Genomic DNA, 16766 nt, shown 5'->3' on the forward strand with positions numbered 1-16766 from the left:
TGGAACGTGAGGCTGGACTAGAACATTCCACTTACACACCCCTCCTGCCAACTGTTTGATATTTCATCAGCCTTCGAGTCGAGCGGAACACACAAGAGCTGGTCGAGAACACCAGGGACAAACGAGGCACTTGTTCACCACCGGCATCGTATATACATCCCCTCGCATAACTGCAACGCTTTGTTGGCAGCCGTTAGACATTTAACGCCCTTTTTCTCGAATCATTTCGATAATCCTCAGAGCAACATAACTAAAATGCCGCTTGACTACAGTAAATGGGTGAGTTGGAGCTGACAGGAAGTGAGCCCGTTCCCCTTCAACACACACACGCTGACATAATGGACTATTACGAAACCACAGGACGCGCTGGAGCTCAGCGACGACTCGGACATCGAGGTGCACCCCAACGTCGACAAGCGATCCTTCATCCGGGCCAAGCAGAACCAGATCCACATGGAGCGGGCGCAGCGCAAGCAGCAGATCGAGACGCTCAAGTACGAACGCATCGTCAACGACGGCCTCCTGAAGCGCATCAGTGCCCTGCTCGCCTCGCTCCGGGCGCACGCGGCCGACGCGGCCAGCGGGGCCAAGAACCCGGCCGAGGTGGCGTTCCAGGCCGTCATGGAGTCGGCCCAGGGCACGAAAGCCGAGGACGATCGGCCACCGAAGCGGCCCGAGGGCGTCCACGGCAGCGAGGAGGAGCTGCCGACGTACACAAAGATGATGGCGACGCTGCTGGACCAGGTCAACAAGGCCATGGAGGAGAAGAAGGTCACGCAGGAGGAGAGGTACGGCGCAATGACGGCTGAGATTGAGGAGCACCTCAAAAAGGTGCAGGCTCTGCAGAAAGACCTGGAGAAGAAGCTGGCCGAGCTCGAGAAGGAGGAGAAGAGCAAGATAACCAGCGAAAGCATTCACACCGGTTTCGACACCTCGCACGTCAATAAGGCCAAGGCCGCCGATGCCGCCAAGGCCTCCTCGAGCAGCCAGCCTGAGCTGCTGAACCCGAACTTCAAGGGGAACACCGGCAAAGAAATCACGGCCCAGGGCGGTGGAGCTCTGGACGACGACGACGAGATGGAGGCTTCCCCCGCGGCGAGGGAATTTGCCAAGATCAAGCAAGGCGATTACCTCGCCTCGCAACAGTTCCTGACGTCACACCCGCAACTTTTGGCCTCAGAGCGGGAGACGGATGGGCTTTTGGTCCTTGCATTCGATGCTCAGCTGCAGAACCGCGACGAGGACGCCAGGAGGTACGTGCACCAGGCACTGCTGCTGCAGTACTGCCGCGCACTGGGTCGGGACGGAGTGCAGCTCTTCTTCAAGAGAGTGACGACAAAGGGTCACCAGGCTCAGGATATATTCTTCAAGGACGTTCAGGAGACGTACGGCAAAATCAAGAACCGTGCCGGTGAGATCAACGCGCAGAGGGCCAGGGACGCGGCCGAGGGCAAGCCCGACGGCGTCGAGCAGATTCAGCTGCACGCCGTCGAGCCCGGAACGGTCATCAGCATTCGCGTACCGGAGAAGGACAGCTCGGACCCGGGCGAGCAGGCAGCCAGGGCCATCTTTGACGGCTTCAGTCCCGAGATGAAGGCCGCGCTGGAGACGGGCAGTCTGGACAAGGTCAACAAGGTCCTGGGCGAGATGGATGTGGCCGAAGCTGAGGAGCTGGTTGGCAAATTCTCAGAGGTAAAGTTCTTCCCCCGCTCGGTATATCCTAGCTTAGATGACAAGTATGACGTGTTGCGTGAGAGGACTGTGCTAACGGGTTGGTTGCTTTTTTTTTTGCAGGCTGGTGTGCTCAGCGTCGAGGAGCAGATTATTGATACTACGACAGAGGAGGGCAAGGCGCAACTCAAGGAGATTGAGAAGAAAGGTTCCGAGTCGCAGTTTGCAGATGACCCGGAGTAGTTTTTTTTTTTTTGTTTTTTTTTTTTTTGTTGCTACCTACCTCACAAGCCTGTAGATCCCACCCCAACATGGGTAAGGTACATACAGATAGTTGATGATGCATTGCTATGGCGTTGGGTTCGGGCTTTTGAGAGGGGTATATGTGCATCATGGATATTCTGGATGGCTATTTATCACAAAAGTAAAGACACGAGCATTTAAATTCGACAAGGCCAAAAAAAGCATACGGAGTAGAGTGTAAAGTTACCATTTTGCTTTCATTACTGAAAAAGTAAAGCACTATCTTGGTCGCTTCGAGGCTCGAATTTATATGGGTTGTCAGCTTACGTGGAAATACAGCATAGCAAAGTTGCGCGGATTATGTATGGTAGAGTAGCAGCCTATACGTTGTCGCACTGCGTAATGTTCCGAAGGTGCAGGCAGCAAGCAAGCATAGCTTGCGTAAACGACTTGGTGTACCCAATGTGCTGTAGGTACGAACGACAGATTAAGATGTGGTGGTGTGTGACGGATCTGAAGATCCTAATGCTGTGCCACGCTAAAAATAGTACCCTGACCCATGCTGGCACTTTGTACCAAACACAAATGCTGTGGGCGTCACGATACGGAAACCCAACCAGGTAAATATTTTGTATCAGAATCAAGAATAATATAGTGGAACTGAATGCCAACTTTTCCTCTCAGCTTTCTGTACTCTTATCATGCTGTAAACTTACAGCGCCTTACCTATCAAGTTTACTCTGCTTTCAAATACTCTGAATCAACTATGTAACTTTTAGTTGTTCAAGGGAGAGGTGTCCAGGTGACTTTTTGCTTCGCGTAATTCTCTACGGAGTACCACACCCACGTGCAAAGCAAAGCAGAGTCAAAAAGCATATGCAAGTTTGGTTCATCTCGTTTTTTTTTTTTCATTCTCAGCTGCCATTTTGGTGCTTACTCTAATCAGCCACCCGACCTAGTTTTTGGGCGCTCTACCCCCACCGCCCGCCCCAGGTCTTTCAACTTTTTTTTGTCTCGCTTTGAAGAATTAAAGAAGGCTGGCTTTCTCCCGCGGGCGGGCGTGTGATTCATGGAACATGGTCGCATCAGCCCCGCAGCCCACATGTTGGATTGCCAACAGCTGTGTTGGCCGGGTTTCGGTGGCTGGGGTGTTGTATGCAAAAGAGAGACTTGCAAGACTTGGTAGAGTTTGTCAATGTCGACATAGAGAAAAACATGCAAGCAACACCAAATTCCCGTTCGCATGATAGTTTTTTTTTTTTTTTTTTTTTTTTTTTTGCCCGCCCGCCCGCCCGCCCGCTATTGGGGTTAGCGACGACTACGGGTAGATGGCAAAATTCAGCCACCGCCCACGTAAGCGTCCAACGGACGCGTCCTTGCATTTGCCCAATCGTTTTGTGTGGCAGTGTTTAAGAAAAACAAAAATCTAGATTACAACTATTACTGTAGACTCGAACAAGCTCAACAGTCCGTCCGATCCCTTGATTCGCCCTGGTGGGCAAGTCGGGCGCGGACACCTGTGTGACGACGATTACAAGAGAGACAGAGAGAGAGAGAAAAAAAAAAGAAAAAAAAAGAGAGAGAGAAGTGTTGAGCATATGTTAATATGTTAAATCTTGCATGCAATTTACGGTAGGTAGAACCCAAACCGAGAACTAGACCGACGTCCTGTACGTCCCGGGGAGGCTGATGACGGGCTGGAAACTAAAAGGGAAGCATGAGGCGGGATTTTTTGGGGGAGGGCGGCCAGTGCTTGGGCTGCCGTGATTGGCGCTCTACCCGGGGGTGGGCTTGCGCTGTAACATGGATCGCCCCCCTATCCACCTATGTACCGAGAAAATACAGGCCAGTAGTATTATGTAGAGGGACCCTAAGGGACCCTACCCCTGATGATCCGAAAAGCTGCTGTCAAGTTTGAGATGCCGTCCTTGGTGGTTTGAGGACCCCCCCCCCCCCCACATTCAAGGTACTGTACCGGTACACTGCCCCCGGGGGGTCATTTACCAACATGTTCTCGGTTCAAAACCTGAAGGGGTGTGGGTAACAAAGGACCTGCTTAGTTGCACCTTCTGTTTTCTAACGTAGGTAGGGTGGTAGTCTTTTGTGGCTTGGTTCTTTTTTGTAGTATTCATCTCTTCATTTCTTCCCACTTTCCCCTTGTTATCTCCACAAACATTTGCTCATCTTTTGTCTGCTTTCCGCATTGGTCTCCTCTTTCTTGCATTCCAACTTGTTTTATCTCTTTGTACAGTAGCATTATTTTATATTTACTTTTCCCTCTCCTCTCTGCTGTTTGTCCCGTCGTTCGGTTTCTTGTTATACTTTGCTATACCGTTTCCGCCCGGTGCCCGTTCCGAGGTTTGAAAGCATCCAAAGACAAGACCGGTTCATGTATACATACTAAAAAAAAAGCCGGCCTTTTCTCGTCCATCACCAACAAAAAATTCAAATAAAAACATTGGTCATCACAAGCTTGACTCGGGAATTAAACTACTCAGGAAGAAAGAAAAAAAGAGGTACGGCAATATGGGTTTCTCAGTTTGGTCTGCCATGACGGCAGTCCTGGGGTTGTCGGCAGCAGTGGTATCAGCTGGATCTCCCAGCAGGCATATGGCGAGGGCGGACGCGGCCTGCAACAACTCGCCAGAGCTGTGCTCAAGGGCGTACAACCAGATCACACACATGGGCGCTCACGACAGCCCCTTCCTCCGCGACGCGTCGACGGGCAACTCGATCGCGGGCAACCAGTTCTTCAACGCGACCGTGGCCCTCTCGGCCGGCCTGAGGCTGCTGCAGGGCCAAGTTCACAACGTCAACGGCGTCCTGCGACTATGCCACTCGGACTGCTCGCTGCTCGACGCGGGACCGCTGCAGGACTGGCTCGCCAAGGTCAAGGCCTGGATGGACGATCACCCAAACGACGTCGTCACCGTGCTGCTGGTCAACTCGGACAACATGGACGTCGCAAAGTTCGGCGCCGCCTTTGAGGCCTCGGGCATATCAAAGTACGGCTACAAGCCCGCGTCCACCACGGCCCCCACCGGAAACTGGCCGACCCTCCAGACCATGATCGACGCTGGCACGCGCCTCGTGTCCTTTATCGCCTCCATCGACGCCAGCCCAACCTACCCGTACCTGCTGTCCGAGTTCTCGTACGTCTTTGAGACCGAGTTCATGGTCACGACGCCGACGGGCTTCAACTGCAGCCGGGGCCGGCCCACGGCCGCCGGCACCGCCGCCAACGCCATCGCCAAGAACTTCATCCCGCTCATGAACCACTTCAAGTACGACAGTCTGACGAGCAGCATCCAGATCCCCGCCGTCGGCGACATCGACTCGACCAACTCGCCCGACGCCACCAAGGCCGGCGCCTTGGGCCTGCACGCCGCCACCTGCAAGAATGAGTGGGGCGTCGTCCCCGTCCTGGTCCTCGTCGACTTTTGGGACAAGGGTCCCTCCATCCAGGTCGCCGACGTCATGAACGCCATCACCCCGACGGGGAGGAGCCTGCCGTCGTCTGCCGGCGGCGCCAGTGGCGGTAACAAGGGTACCACCACCGGCCGGAGCGACGGGAGCAGCACCAAGGAGCCTAGGCTGGGCTTGGGCACCGGTGCCCTGGTGGCTTTCATGGCGGCTGCCGTGCTCATGTTTTGATTATTTTGATTATTATTTTATTTTATATTCACATCATCTTGGTACAGACCTCGTGTCTTTCCTTTTGTCAGAAAACAGATATCCGGTACAGATTTAGCATAGCGATGGCGTTTCAATTTGATTGGCTCATTACTTCACATCCTTCTTTTCTTTTCTTTTTTTTTCCTTTCACATTTTCTGATTTGCCGTCTGGCATTGTATACCGTGAATCTACTACTGTACGGTAGACTCTTTTGCTGAGCTGTATCGAGTCGCAACACAATTATATGGCCAAGGTCGATCCCTATTTCGTCTTCACCGCACGCTAGTACACAATTAAATTACAAGTTTGTGGCTGGCTGGAGTTGATTGAAACGTTGGGCGACGGCCGGTTGCGCCTTAGGGCAGGAAGCAAGTGTTTTATTCTAGAATCCATCGCGCACGCTTGGCCACCGACTGTTAATATCTATACCCAGATGCAATCTTCCAAGGAAGAGCCATCCACAATAGAATCAGGAAATCAGGAAACAGGAGATCCATAGTCTCCATAAAGCACGAACCAATCTAGAATGCAACAAGGACCATCCTCCAAATACAGCCAAATTGCAAGCAAGTTAAGGTGGCTATTATTCAGATCACTCCTCCTCTGACACGTCCGAGTCCTCGTCGTCCATCTCTTGTAGCTCCTGATCGAGGAGCCGCTGCTGCTCATCCTCCGTGGCAACATCTCCCGCATTGATATCCTGCTGTTGGGCTTGCTGGCGGTTCATTTCTGATTCGGTCAACTCCTGGTCAAGAGCCTTCTCTTGCTGCCGAATCCGAGACACTTGTCTTTCCAGCTCCTGCACCTTCTTAGCCTCCTTTCTGGCTTCCTCCCGCCGCAGCATTTCTTTCCTCTCGTCTCGTTTCTCGGTCACCTCCTCCTCGAGCTCCTCAGTATTGTCAATCAGTCCCTCTCCGACTGGCAGCGGCCCAATGAGTTCCTTCTTTTTGACAAAGATTCGAATGTGCCGGAAATTGAGAGGTAGCCTGTACGCCGGGTCGTTGTCGAAGTCGTACCCATCATTCTGCTTCGATAGGTCAATGCCTTTTGCGGCGGCCTCGGCCATAGGGTTGGTCTGGTTGTCGCGCAAAAAGTCGGAAAGTCCGGCTTGGCGGCATGTGCATGTTGGGTGGATGCAGGAATTCAGGCTGATTATGTTAAACAACTTCAGATATACACGGTAGGCCTCAATATTCGCCGCCCGGAGAGTCGTAAACGATGCTATCTGCTCTGGATGGTAGGTGAGGTTTGCTGTGCTCTGATCAAAGGAGTCTCCCTCTTCGCTCTCTTCCTCGTCATCCAAGCTCTCGTCTTCTTCTGCTTCCAACTCTTTCTCTTCAAAATGAAGACCTGGATTGTCGCCGGATTTTTCTGGCGGGGTATCGCTTGTTATTGTAACAGACTCTCTCGTCGTCATAGTACTGATGTCAAGCGTTCTGTTATGCGCTCCGTCGTCACTCCCGGAGTCGGAGTCGTCAATTACATGTTCGTTCCCCTGTTCGGCGGTCGTGATGGGGTTGAGGCTAGGGTTTGCTTCCAAGTCCTGATCATCTTCTGCTGCCTGATCCTCCATATCAGCCTCATAGTTCCCATATAAGCTCTTCGGTAAGGGACTAACGACAGCCGATAACACTTTCCTTTCGGAAACCGTTATCTGGTTAGCCACGAGGAGTGACATCTCTTCCTTGCTCAAAGACCTGGAGGATCGAGGTGTGTTCCGGGTGGCGCATTTTCGGGCATTCTTGTCAATCGTAAAGAAGGCCCAAACAACGAACTGCACGGGCGAGTAGGCGGCCTTCGCCTGCCTCGATAGCTTCCTCCCCCTGTGCATGCTGGGCTGTATATCCCCCGCCTGCATTTCGAAGAAGTCTACAATGACAGAATGTTTCTTGCCGTTACTGAAAACGCGGTGGCCTTCAAATAAGCCGTCCCTATCATCATTGAAGATCATTGTCATTTCTTTGAGATGGGTGCCTTCCCCAGCCTGCTGGAGAACAGGGTCGCTCTCGTTGAGAAAAACAGCTTGGGCATGATCGTTGGCCCTTTCCTTCTCGAGAAAAAAGTTCTTCTCCTCTACATACCGCTCTTCAGCCTCTTCGGAATCGACATATGGATACGTCTTGATCACTTTATATGCGATGACTAGACGAGCAGGGTCCAATCCGGAGAGGGGCCTCGTTAGTCTCGTCTGTTTACGTATGGCCTCTAGCTCGTTGGTTAGTTCTGTACTGTTGTCGTGCTCCAGCTCTCCCGGCCGACTCCTGTAGGCTTTCTTAGCGGCGCGTTCTTCCTTTCGTTTGAATAGCTCCAATTGCTTAGTTTTCTCCAGGGTATCAACTCGTCTCTGTACTTCCTCTTCTGGCAGATCGGGATGAGCACTTTTGATATCCAGACGAAACTTCTCCTGGCGCTTCTGGGACTTGATGTCATCTCGCGTTGCTTGTTTGTCTCTAATATCATGCCATGATTGCTCCGACCTATCACTCGCTGGTCTTTTCATCTGTCGACTGTGCTGGCTGGGATGTGTCGTGAATCTATTTTGAGCAGGAGCCGCTGTTTTTTGCAGAATCATCAAGGCAGCCCCCTTGCCCATCGGACGAGCGAACGCCTGAGTTGCGGGGGCTGCAGGCCTTGTGATGGGCCGCGAACCTTGGAAACCAGTCAAATCAAGAGGCTTGCTCGTTCCTTTGGCACCGATTCGGGTAGTGATAGCAGGCAAAGATTGTTGGAAGTGGCGTGCCGCAAGTCGAGATTGTATAAGCTGCTGGCTCGCTGTGTTTTGCTGTCTACCAGCTGCGTTCGCCCACGGCGTTTGGGCAGTGGTGCTGTTCGCCATTGACGCATTCTCTGCCAACCTCCCAGATTTGGACATGGAGCCTCTATTGAACACTGCCACATTCGGGATACAAGCGGCTCCACTACCAGAACTAGTCATGTCGGTTTGCGAGCAATATCGGTTGTCTTTAGCTACTTGACTGGGTTGCTTTGAAGTCACGCTGTTCTGTCTGGATGCAACGCTCTCTGACAAGTCTGTGTGTCGTTTGGGGAGATAAGCCTGCTGCCTGGCCTTATCCGTTGGCTTCTCATCGTCACTGAGAACAATGACATCGTGGATTGTTAAACCAGTACTTGCATGCTGCTCGGAACCAGACTTTGCGGGAGTATACTGGCCAGATTTGGTAGGAGTATGCCCTGTCCCGTCTGCACCTTTCCTGGTCCTGTCTCTGAAAGATCCCTGGTTGCGATTTCCCTTGGATGTAGATGGAGATGCAAATTCTGGGTGTTGGCTTGCGGCATACGGGCCTTTTCCCGAGGCCGCTGACTTTGGCGTCGGCAGCTGGCAAGCAATTTTGTTCACCTCTGTGGCGCTGGAGGCTGTGTGGGTCGGTGTCTTAATGATGGGAGCAGGACAGGGTCGAGAAGCTCCATTGTTCTGTTTTGACGTGCCACCGGCGTTTCTCGAGACCAACATGACGGTTTTCTGTGGGCCGTGTGACTGGTCGAGTGACTGTATTGTATCCGTCGATACCCTCGTAGATGCTCTCTGATCCGTAGTCCGTGCCCGCTTGCTGGTCTGTCCCGATTCCGAAGACTCTAGAGTTGACCCCTTATACGTCGGAAGCTTGCGCTTGCTGGGCTTGGGTGGCAGTTTCGCAAATTTTGGCGGAGTCCAGCTCAATGGCACATGTAGACGACTTATCCCAGAGCTTGGGGCCTTGGACACTGAAATTGATCCGAGGAGTCCGGATACGGAGCCAATGAAGCTGCTTCCATCATCATGGTCTTTGGTGTCGTTGACTTTGTGGTCTGACACGTCCTTCTGCAGAGATTGTTCGGGCAATTCGTCGTGTATTACAAAGATTTGGCAACCTTGCAGCGACGAGGAACAATCACCCTGGACCGTCACGTTTGATGCTGGCGGTATCAAGGCTACCTCACTAGAGCTCAAGCCAGGGTGTCCATTTGTCAATTCATGCATGTCTGAGGCAGGGACATTGGCGTCGAGTTCGCTCAAGTCCTGGTCGCTCGACGATGTAGGAAAGTGCTCCCAGGCTGGATCAGCAATTGCTCCTGCTGCATCGGACACCTGTCCTCGGTCACTTGTGTTCGAATCGTCCATGGCTTGATCCGAGTGGTGAATTGCCTCGTGAGGTTGTGCAGCTTGTTCAGTCATGAGTTGTGCTCTAGCTTGGGGGTCCTCAAGGGATCTCCAGGTCCACTGACCAATGATACCATTGTTTGTATCCTGGAAGGAGGAAAATCTGTTTGGGTCAAGATCCCCTACACAGCGAGATTAGCAAAAGCACCTAGATGCACACGATGTGAAGGGCACGCGATATGTAGAACTTACAGTTCTCTAGAAATCCACCCCCATTGTCGGTCGGATAAGTATTGGATGCCGCTTGCAGTTGGTCGAGGTTGTCGGCGGTTTTGCCATCCAAAGGTGTTAGTCTGTTTATTTCCATCTTGCCTCGGTTCTCCGCCAAAACTGGAGCATATGTGAATATCCGAGGTAGAGCTGACAACGATCAAGAAGGTCAAAAGCATAAAGTCATTTTACTCTGTGCGGTTGTTTGGGAAAACCAAGGTTTGGTCGGGGGACTGAGCAGCGGGGGAAATCAATATCAAGTATGAGCTTATAAAGAGTCATCCAGGAAAGCTTCAGAAGTTGAGGCAGTCAGGGTATGGATGTGTTCGTTTGAAAGAAGTTGAAGGTAGTTTCATCAAATGGTTGGATGTGAGTATGTGATATGAGATTTGGTTAAAAAAAAGTGAGTGAGGACAGAATAAAAGATAAACAAGCTTGAAATAATGCGTGAAGTGATATCGAGCCGGCTAGGGTGGGAAGTGGAAATATTACAGGGCGCGCGTGGTAAATGGAAATACAGCAGATTGGTAGCTCTCATTCCAAGCGTTTGCGTGTGAGCTTCTTGTTTATACCGAGAAGCTATTTAATGAATAGATACCTAGGTACCTTAACAAACATGGAGTCTTGCGCTCGCCCATAGAACTGAAATTTATCAAATCTGGTGAGACTGTCAACGGTCGGTTTCGCTAGTGTCAACTTTCTAGATCTTTACCTATCTTGCCACTGATTTCTCCATCTGCTTCCCACCCCCCCTAACTCGGCCTACATATGGCAATTAACTCACGTTCACAATTATGAAACGCCTGGGAAAAAAGAAAGGGATCAGTGGTATGCTTTCGGTATTGAAGCTGGATGGATTTCATTCATGGTTGAAAAAAGAAATCAGTATTGGCTCCACATCGAAGCTTTTATTTGGTAGGAAATGCCATAGCAACCAAGAAACCGCACTTTCACTACGTGACATCTCTATACATCACACTGCTTGGACATTTGCTAGTCGGTTCAGAAGGCGAGCAAAATATCATGGGCCTGAAGACATGCGCAGTTGGTTGCCAGTCGTAAGCAACTGTCGTATTACATGGATAAAAAGGAAACTCATTCGTACGTATACTACTAGCGCTCACTTGGTTTTCCTTTTCGCCTTGAAAGTCTTCAACGGGTCCGGCTTCCTCCCACCAGCCTTGAAACTCCTAGCACCACCTTTTTTGAAGAACCTGCCCTTCTTCTGCCGATCTGAACTCTTCCTCAACGGCACGAAACCAATCTCGGCCGCTGAAAGACCTTTCCTTCCCTCCTTGGGCAAAAGATAATCTGGAACGTGCCGCAGCTCAGGGTTTGCGCGCGCGGTTCTAAGCTCCCCGTCGTGACGCACAAGATGCTGCAGCTCGGCTGGGTTTTCCTCAAAGTGACGCTTGAGCTTCTCGCTCTTGAGCAGCTCCTGCCGCAGCTCACGCGTCCGCGCCTCTCGCACCGCGATCTTGGTGACAGCTCGCAGGGCATCATTCATTCGGTACCGGAAGCTCTCCACTTGGTCCCTGTCGAAGTTGTAGGGCTTGATCTCACGACCCAACTTCTTCTGCTGCTTTATGACGCGAGCCAGAACCTTCTCGTCATTCTCAGCCGAATCGATGCTTGTCGGGATGTGCTTCCTGAAAAGCTCTTTGGGCACGTAGAAGCTCAGCACCATGCCCGCCTGTCCAGCTCGACCAGTCCGGCCGATACGGTGCGTATACGAAGTTGACGATAGCGGCAGGTCAAAGTTGACAACCACCGCAACGTTCTTAAAATCAATGCCTCGAGAAACACCATACTGCTTGTCCCGTTTCCTGTCCATCTTCCTCTTCTTTTTGGGTCTAGGTGCTGCTTTTGACGCTTCGCCATCCTGACCCTCATCTTCGTTCTCATGCTTCTTGTCGACCTCAGCCTCCTCTTTTCCGTCTCCATTTGGTGCTGGGCGGTCCTCATCACCCATCATTTCGTTCTCGTCAGATGCTATTATTATGTCATAAACATTGCGGTTGAACTCTTCGACAACTGATATCCTCGAGTTTACTGGCAACTCGGAGTTGAGAATACAGCTGCGAATACCAAATTGCTCAAAGAATAGCTTGAGACGGTAGCAACGGTCGACGTCTGCCACAAATATGATGACTTTGCCCTTGATCAGTTGGAGCTTGAACAGAATGTACGCCAAGAGGAACTTTTCGTCTTCGCCACACCTATAGCACAAAATTGGTCAGTAAACCCGTATTTCTGCACATGAACAACTCTCACCACGGGCTGAAACTTACTTTACAATGTATTGAGTGATCTCCGAACCCTCCGCATCAGGCTCCTCCAGGTCCAACAGGACAGGATCGCGGAGGAAGATGCCCTTGAGGGTGTCAATCTCGTCAGTGAGCGTGGCGCTCGTCATGACTGTCTGCACACCCTTGGGCAGGCCGCGTGCGACCTTCTCCAGGTCCTCATCGTAGCCGTAGGACAGGACAAGATCTGCCTCATCAAGCACCAGATGCGTCAACTTGTCCAAAGACAAAGCTCCCGAGTCCACGTTCCGCCATGCCGTGGATGGAGTCGAAACGACAATGTCTGGGGAGCTGGATTGTAAGAGAGACCTCTGGACCGCATCGGATACCTTGTCAGTGAGCCCGACAACCTGCACCTCCTTGGCACAGAATGCACTGAACCGCTCGACTTCCTTGGTGACCTGAACCGTGAGCTCGCGAGTGGGAACCAGAATGAGAGAAGATATGTATGTAGCGCCGGGGTTAATCTGAAGAACGTATGGAATATGGTCAGTGGCTGCACCATCACAGGGAGAAGAGCAACTGCTCGTGCGGGAAAGAGTGACCGACCTGTTTGCGCTTCAAAACCGCTTGAAGGATAGGGAGAACATAGGCAGCAGTCTATTCGTTTGGTTGGTTCGTTAGAGCTATGTCTTGAATGAACGATGGCTGGGCGCATCTGTTGTGCGGACAAAACTTACCTTGCCACTGCCCGTCTTGGCCTTGGCTAGAACATCGCGCCCCTCCAATGCAAGAGGTATGGCTTTGCTCTGCACCAGGGTTGGTTTCTGAAAGGACTGTTGTGCTACAGCTTGAAGGAGTCGCGGGTCGAGCCCAAGATCGGCAAAGGAGGACGATGAGGCGGCTTCCGAGGAGGGGGTGGCATTGGCAACGGCAGAAGACACCTCGGTATCGCTCTTTTTTTTGTTGGTCCCCGACACCAACACGGGCTCGTTGTTCTCGTTCAATTTGCGTTTCATATTGATAGCATGAATAAAGGACAATTATTCTAGCATGGATATCGATTGTTTTTCCGTTGTCATACCATTCATAGGTATTGACGTCGTGGCGGGCGCAAAGGCGGTGGTTGTGAAAAAAACTACAAATTTCTTATCTTATCGGGTGGCTATCTATCGCCTATCGGGATATTTTTCCTCTTTTTTTTTTTTTTGTTTTTTTGTCTCGGTTCTGTAGCTCTGTATCACTGCAACCACCAAAACGTGCCAAGCCGGCGATCGGCGTGCATCAAATAAAATTTGGGGAAACCAGTGACTCGGGAAAAATTCCCAAGAAACACAGAAACATGGAAGGTGAGTTAGCTCGACGCTGTAGAAGCTCTCGAAATGGCTAAATGACTGCAGAGCATTACAAGCAAGTAAAGAACCGAAACAGAGGCAAGGACATTCGCGAGTAAGAGCTAGGCTAGACCTTCAAAGTGACCGATACGCTGTGGATAAGTCTTGTTCAGCAGCGAATTGTGGCTTACCGCCAATAGGCTTGACCCCCACATTGAGGCTCTGCGCCTCGCAACTCGCACGAGCCACCAAATCGCAGGAACGCGGTCTTGGCAATGTCGGGGTTGCGTCTCTTCTCGTGTATTGCGATGTCATGTTGAATGAAATGCATACTATTTTCTAATAGCCCGGCTCCCTGTTTGCAGATTCGTCTGTTGATAGTCGGGGACTAGCATCGAACCACGCAACGAGATCTTGGCATTTGTCGCCGTGCGGAAGGTCGTCGCGTCCTGCACAAAAAGCCACTACGTGGTGGCTCAGTGTTGCGGTTACAGCTGCGGTTGCTCCGGCATTCCAGAGTCCGACGAGGGAAGAAAAAGGAAATGCACAAGTAGATCGGGGGAAAAAAGTCCACACATGATACAGGAAGCAAGCACACAAGAAACAAATACTTGGCTGCATCGGAGCTCAAGGATAACAAGGACAAGCTCAGGCTTTCCAAGCACTTCACAGAGCTTGATGCGCCGCCAAGAAACAACTGGCTGCACACAACGCGGTTTTCCCCGGGATCTACGCAAGGGTCGATTCGGCTCTTTGATTTTGCAAGCCTGCAGCTCGTTGTGAATGGTGGCTTTTTACTCGCTGCCGTCGAAAATACGGAGAATGGCACCGTCTCGCTCGTCTCAGTTTTTGTGATGTCGGCCAAATGTTTCACGCAATAGCGGAGCCCGGGGCCATTGTGGATGGGGAAAAGGTAGCTACAACCTTGTTACCTTGGATGCTATGGAGAAACTCCAGCAATAGCTGAATTGTGATTATCCGCGGCGAAAAAAAAAAAAAAAAAAAAAAAACACACACATTCTGGAGCAACCGGATAATATTCGCTGTCTGTTATCTGCAACCTAACTGTGTGTGGTACGGCTGTACCATCGCCCTTTCAAGACAAAACGAACAAATAAGCATCGTCACTGCATCAACGATGCAACATATGCGGCTAGCGCTGCCGCTTAGGGTTGCAAGATTGCACCCCATTCATTGCACTACAGACCGCCCATTGGATCTTTATCAATATGGAGGTGTCATGAGCAGGTTTCCATTTTTTTTTGTTGCTGTATTGTAGTAATCCATAATTATGGTTTGTTCTTGTTTGTTGTTCGAACGAAGTAAATTCCGCACTACCACGTAGGCAACCCCATTCACTATTACGTTACAGGGAAGGCGGCAAGAAAAGTCTCGGGAAGAAATGCATAGCCGACAGTACGGTACAGTACAAACTGCACTATTACAGCCTACATTGCCTTGCTGGGCTCTTGATTTTTGTTTTCCCAAAAAGTTTTTTAGGGTTGGACACCTAACCTAATCTTCATGCTCCTTTCCGATTCACAATTCGGCCCAAGATTTATCTGACCAGACGGACGTGCATCTGTCTTTCAGTAGTTCGCACCTTGGCAGGTCTGGCACGGGAAGTCTAAATTCAAGCACGCACAGAGCCGCGTGCTGAATGGATGTACCGTACGGTACATGGCTCGGTTCGCTTCTGGAGAACGATTGATTGAGCAGAACATACAGTATATTACTTGGTCCGCGCGTGGATCGCGTGTCGGTTCCAAAGGTTGAGCCGAGAGCCTGGAACCTGTGTTGGAATGTTTTATTCTTTTGCATTACTTTACTTGACTAATCGGAATAAGATGACTGGTGCCAGTCCAAGAACCAGTCGGAAATCTAGGGTTGAAGGGAAGACAAAAAGACAGATAATCATGACCACGTCCGTTCCTAGGTTCTGTTTAGCACGCGAGTTTGAGAATTCCGCGGACATCGGAATTTTATCGGCGTACCTACAGTTCGGTTGATAGTTGGTTAAAATAGTACCGCACCTAAAGCTTTGCACCGAGTGACGAGATGGGAAGTTGGTGGTCTCCATGCATGGAAGCCAGTTTGACCATGGGGTACACCTGAACCCCACCCATGTATTTCCACGTTAGGCTTAGACAAGCTTAGGATGTTCAGGGATGCGCGATCTGTCCGTCAATATCCAGTCTATTTCCGTAAACATATGAGCGAATTCCGTTTAATCGCGCTTCCTGCTTTTTTTCTCTCCCCCAACAGTAAAGGCGGTGGCAATTTTTCTTATGCCCTGAATTGTTGCTGACGGAAATAAGTACCTGTTCTATGAGGCATAAAAACGCAAGAAAAAAAAAACTGCTCGTTATGCCTAAAAATGCACAAAAGACATGATGATATAGAGGACAAAGATCATCCCAGCTTGCTCACGTTGGATGGGCGTACTCGGAACCAAGCGTGCCTTGGCTACGCGACATCGACGAAGCTCTTGGCAGGAAACACCATAGCGGGAGTAGGGCTTGGCACTGTCTCCGCGTAGTACATACTACAGCAAGGTGCGCGCCAAGGTTGGACAAATGCGGGAAGAAGAAATGCTTGGCGATGAATGACCACCCAGGTTTGGATTGACAATGCGACGCATATCGATGTGCAATGGAATGCCGGATTAACCTGTAACCACCATTGCTGGGAGAGGAAACAATCATCAATGGAATTGAATTGTCGATGATTCGTCACACTGTACGTAGTATTTTGGTCAAGTGCAATCACGTATTACAGCGTGGCATCTGGTACCGAGACAGGACTAGTCGAAGACCAATACTACCCACCTTAGCTTCCTGGTTGCCAAGGAAAACGGAGCTAGCGATTTGTCGACATTGGAGCTTGACTCGACCTCCACTGTATTATCTCCAAGCTGCTAAGCTTTTAGCAATCTACTACCAGCTTAGCAGCCACACTGGAAGGCGCCGTCGAAGAACAAAAAAAGAAAGGGAAACAAGCCTCCGAGGAAGACGGGGAATTATCTAGAACACATGTTAGTGCATTGCAGGTTGCAGCCGTCGGTAAAGGTAGTTTTGATGGAGAACGGAACGAAATGAAAATACAGAGAAACAGGAAGAAAAAAAAGACTAAGGCCTTTAGGTTCCTAGGGCTTTGTTAACGTAAGAAGGTACCTAAGGTACCTACCTCCCTTGCATTTTTAGCTTATGTCCCGCAGTACATTGCAG

At 50.7% G+C, this 16766-nt stretch overlaps 4 protein-coding genes across 4 annotated transcripts; 2 read left to right on the forward strand and 2 right to left on the reverse strand.

Moving 5' to 3' along the window:
• The first annotated feature begins 41 nt into the window (after nucleotides 1-41).
• On the forward strand, nucleotides 42-2472 carry MGG_04990 (uncharacterized protein). Its single transcript, XM_003712442.1, has 3 exons — nucleotides 42-279; nucleotides 361-1692; nucleotides 1795-2472. The coding sequence occupies exons 1-3, from the start codon at nucleotides 256-258 to the stop codon at nucleotides 1912-1914; spliced, it is 1476 nt and encodes a 491-aa protein (XP_003712490.1). The 5' UTR covers nucleotides 42-255; the 3' UTR covers nucleotides 1915-2472.
• Nucleotides 2473-3889: 1417 nt separating this feature from the next.
• On the forward strand, nucleotides 3890-6179 carry MGG_04991 (uncharacterized protein). Its single transcript, XM_003712443.1, has one exon. It carries the CDS (start codon nucleotides 4441-4443, stop codon nucleotides 5566-5568), a length of 1128 nt encoding a protein of 375 aa, XP_003712491.1. The 5' UTR covers nucleotides 3890-4440; the 3' UTR covers nucleotides 5569-6179.
• On the reverse strand, nucleotides 6067-10078 carry MGG_04992 (uncharacterized protein). The gene is made up of 2 exons (XM_003712444.1): nucleotides 9942-10078; nucleotides 6067-9871 (listed from the first exon to the last, which is right to left on the reverse strand). The coding sequence occupies exons 1-2, from the start codon at nucleotides 10054-10056 to the stop codon at nucleotides 6183-6185; spliced, it is 3804 nt and encodes a 1267-aa protein (XP_003712492.1). The 5' UTR covers nucleotides 10057-10078; the 3' UTR covers nucleotides 6067-6182.
• A 906-nt stretch (nucleotides 10079-10984) lies between these two features.
• Nucleotides 10985-13329, reverse strand: MGG_04993 (ATP-dependent RNA helicase DBP9). The gene is made up of 4 exons (XM_003712445.1): nucleotides 12946-13329; nucleotides 12815-12865; nucleotides 12251-12732; nucleotides 10985-12178 (listed from the first exon to the last, which is right to left on the reverse strand). The coding sequence occupies exons 1-4, from the start codon at nucleotides 13222-13224 to the stop codon at nucleotides 11080-11082; spliced, it is 1911 nt and encodes a 636-aa protein (XP_003712493.1). The 5' UTR covers nucleotides 13225-13329; the 3' UTR covers nucleotides 10985-11079.
• Nucleotides 13330-16766: the final 3437 nt, after the last annotated feature.

Source organism: Pyricularia oryzae, chromosome 3, assembly GCF_000002495.2.
Source record: "Pyricularia oryzae 70-15 chromosome 3, whole genome shotgun sequence".
Lineage (NCBI taxonomy): Eukaryota > Fungi > Ascomycota > Sordariomycetes > Magnaporthales > Pyriculariaceae > Pyricularia > Pyricularia oryzae.

Bases quoted from the DNA above. Each gene is read 5' to 3' on its own strand.
- MGG_04990 (XM_003712442.1), top strand. From the start codon at position 256: ATGCCGCTTGACTACAGTAAATGG. The intron at 280-360 runs GTGAGTTGGAGC...ACGAAACCACAG, and splicing joins CGCTTGACTACAGTAAATGG to GACGCGCTGGAGCTCAGCGA. The intron at 1,693-1,794 runs GTAAAGTTCTTC...TTTTTTTTGCAG, and splicing joins TGGTTGGCAAATTCTCAGAG to GCTGGTGTGCTCAGCGTCGA.
- MGG_04992 (XM_003712444.1), bottom strand. From the start codon at position 10,056: ATGGAAATAAACAGACTAACACCTTTGGATGGCAAAACCGCCGACAAC. The intron at 9,872-9,941 runs GTAAGTTCTACA...CTCGCTGTGTAG, and splicing joins GGGTGGATTTCTAGAGAACT to GGGATCTTGACCCAAACAGA.
- MGG_04993 (XM_003712445.1), bottom strand. From the start codon at position 13,224: ATGAAACGCAAATTGAACGAGAACAACGAGCCCGTGTTGGTGTCGGGG. The intron at 12,733-12,814 runs GTCGGTCACTCT...TACGTTCTTCAG, and splicing joins CGGTTTTGAAGCGCAAACAG to ATTAACCCCGGCGCTACATA. The intron at 12,179-12,250 runs GTAAGTTTCAGC...TTTGTGCTATAG, and splicing joins ATCACTCAATACATTGTAAA to GTGTGGCGAAGACGAAAAGT.
- MGG_04991 (XM_003712443.1), top strand. From the start codon at position 4,441: ATGGGTTTCTCAGTTTGGTCTGCCATGACGGCAGTCCTGGGGTTGTCG.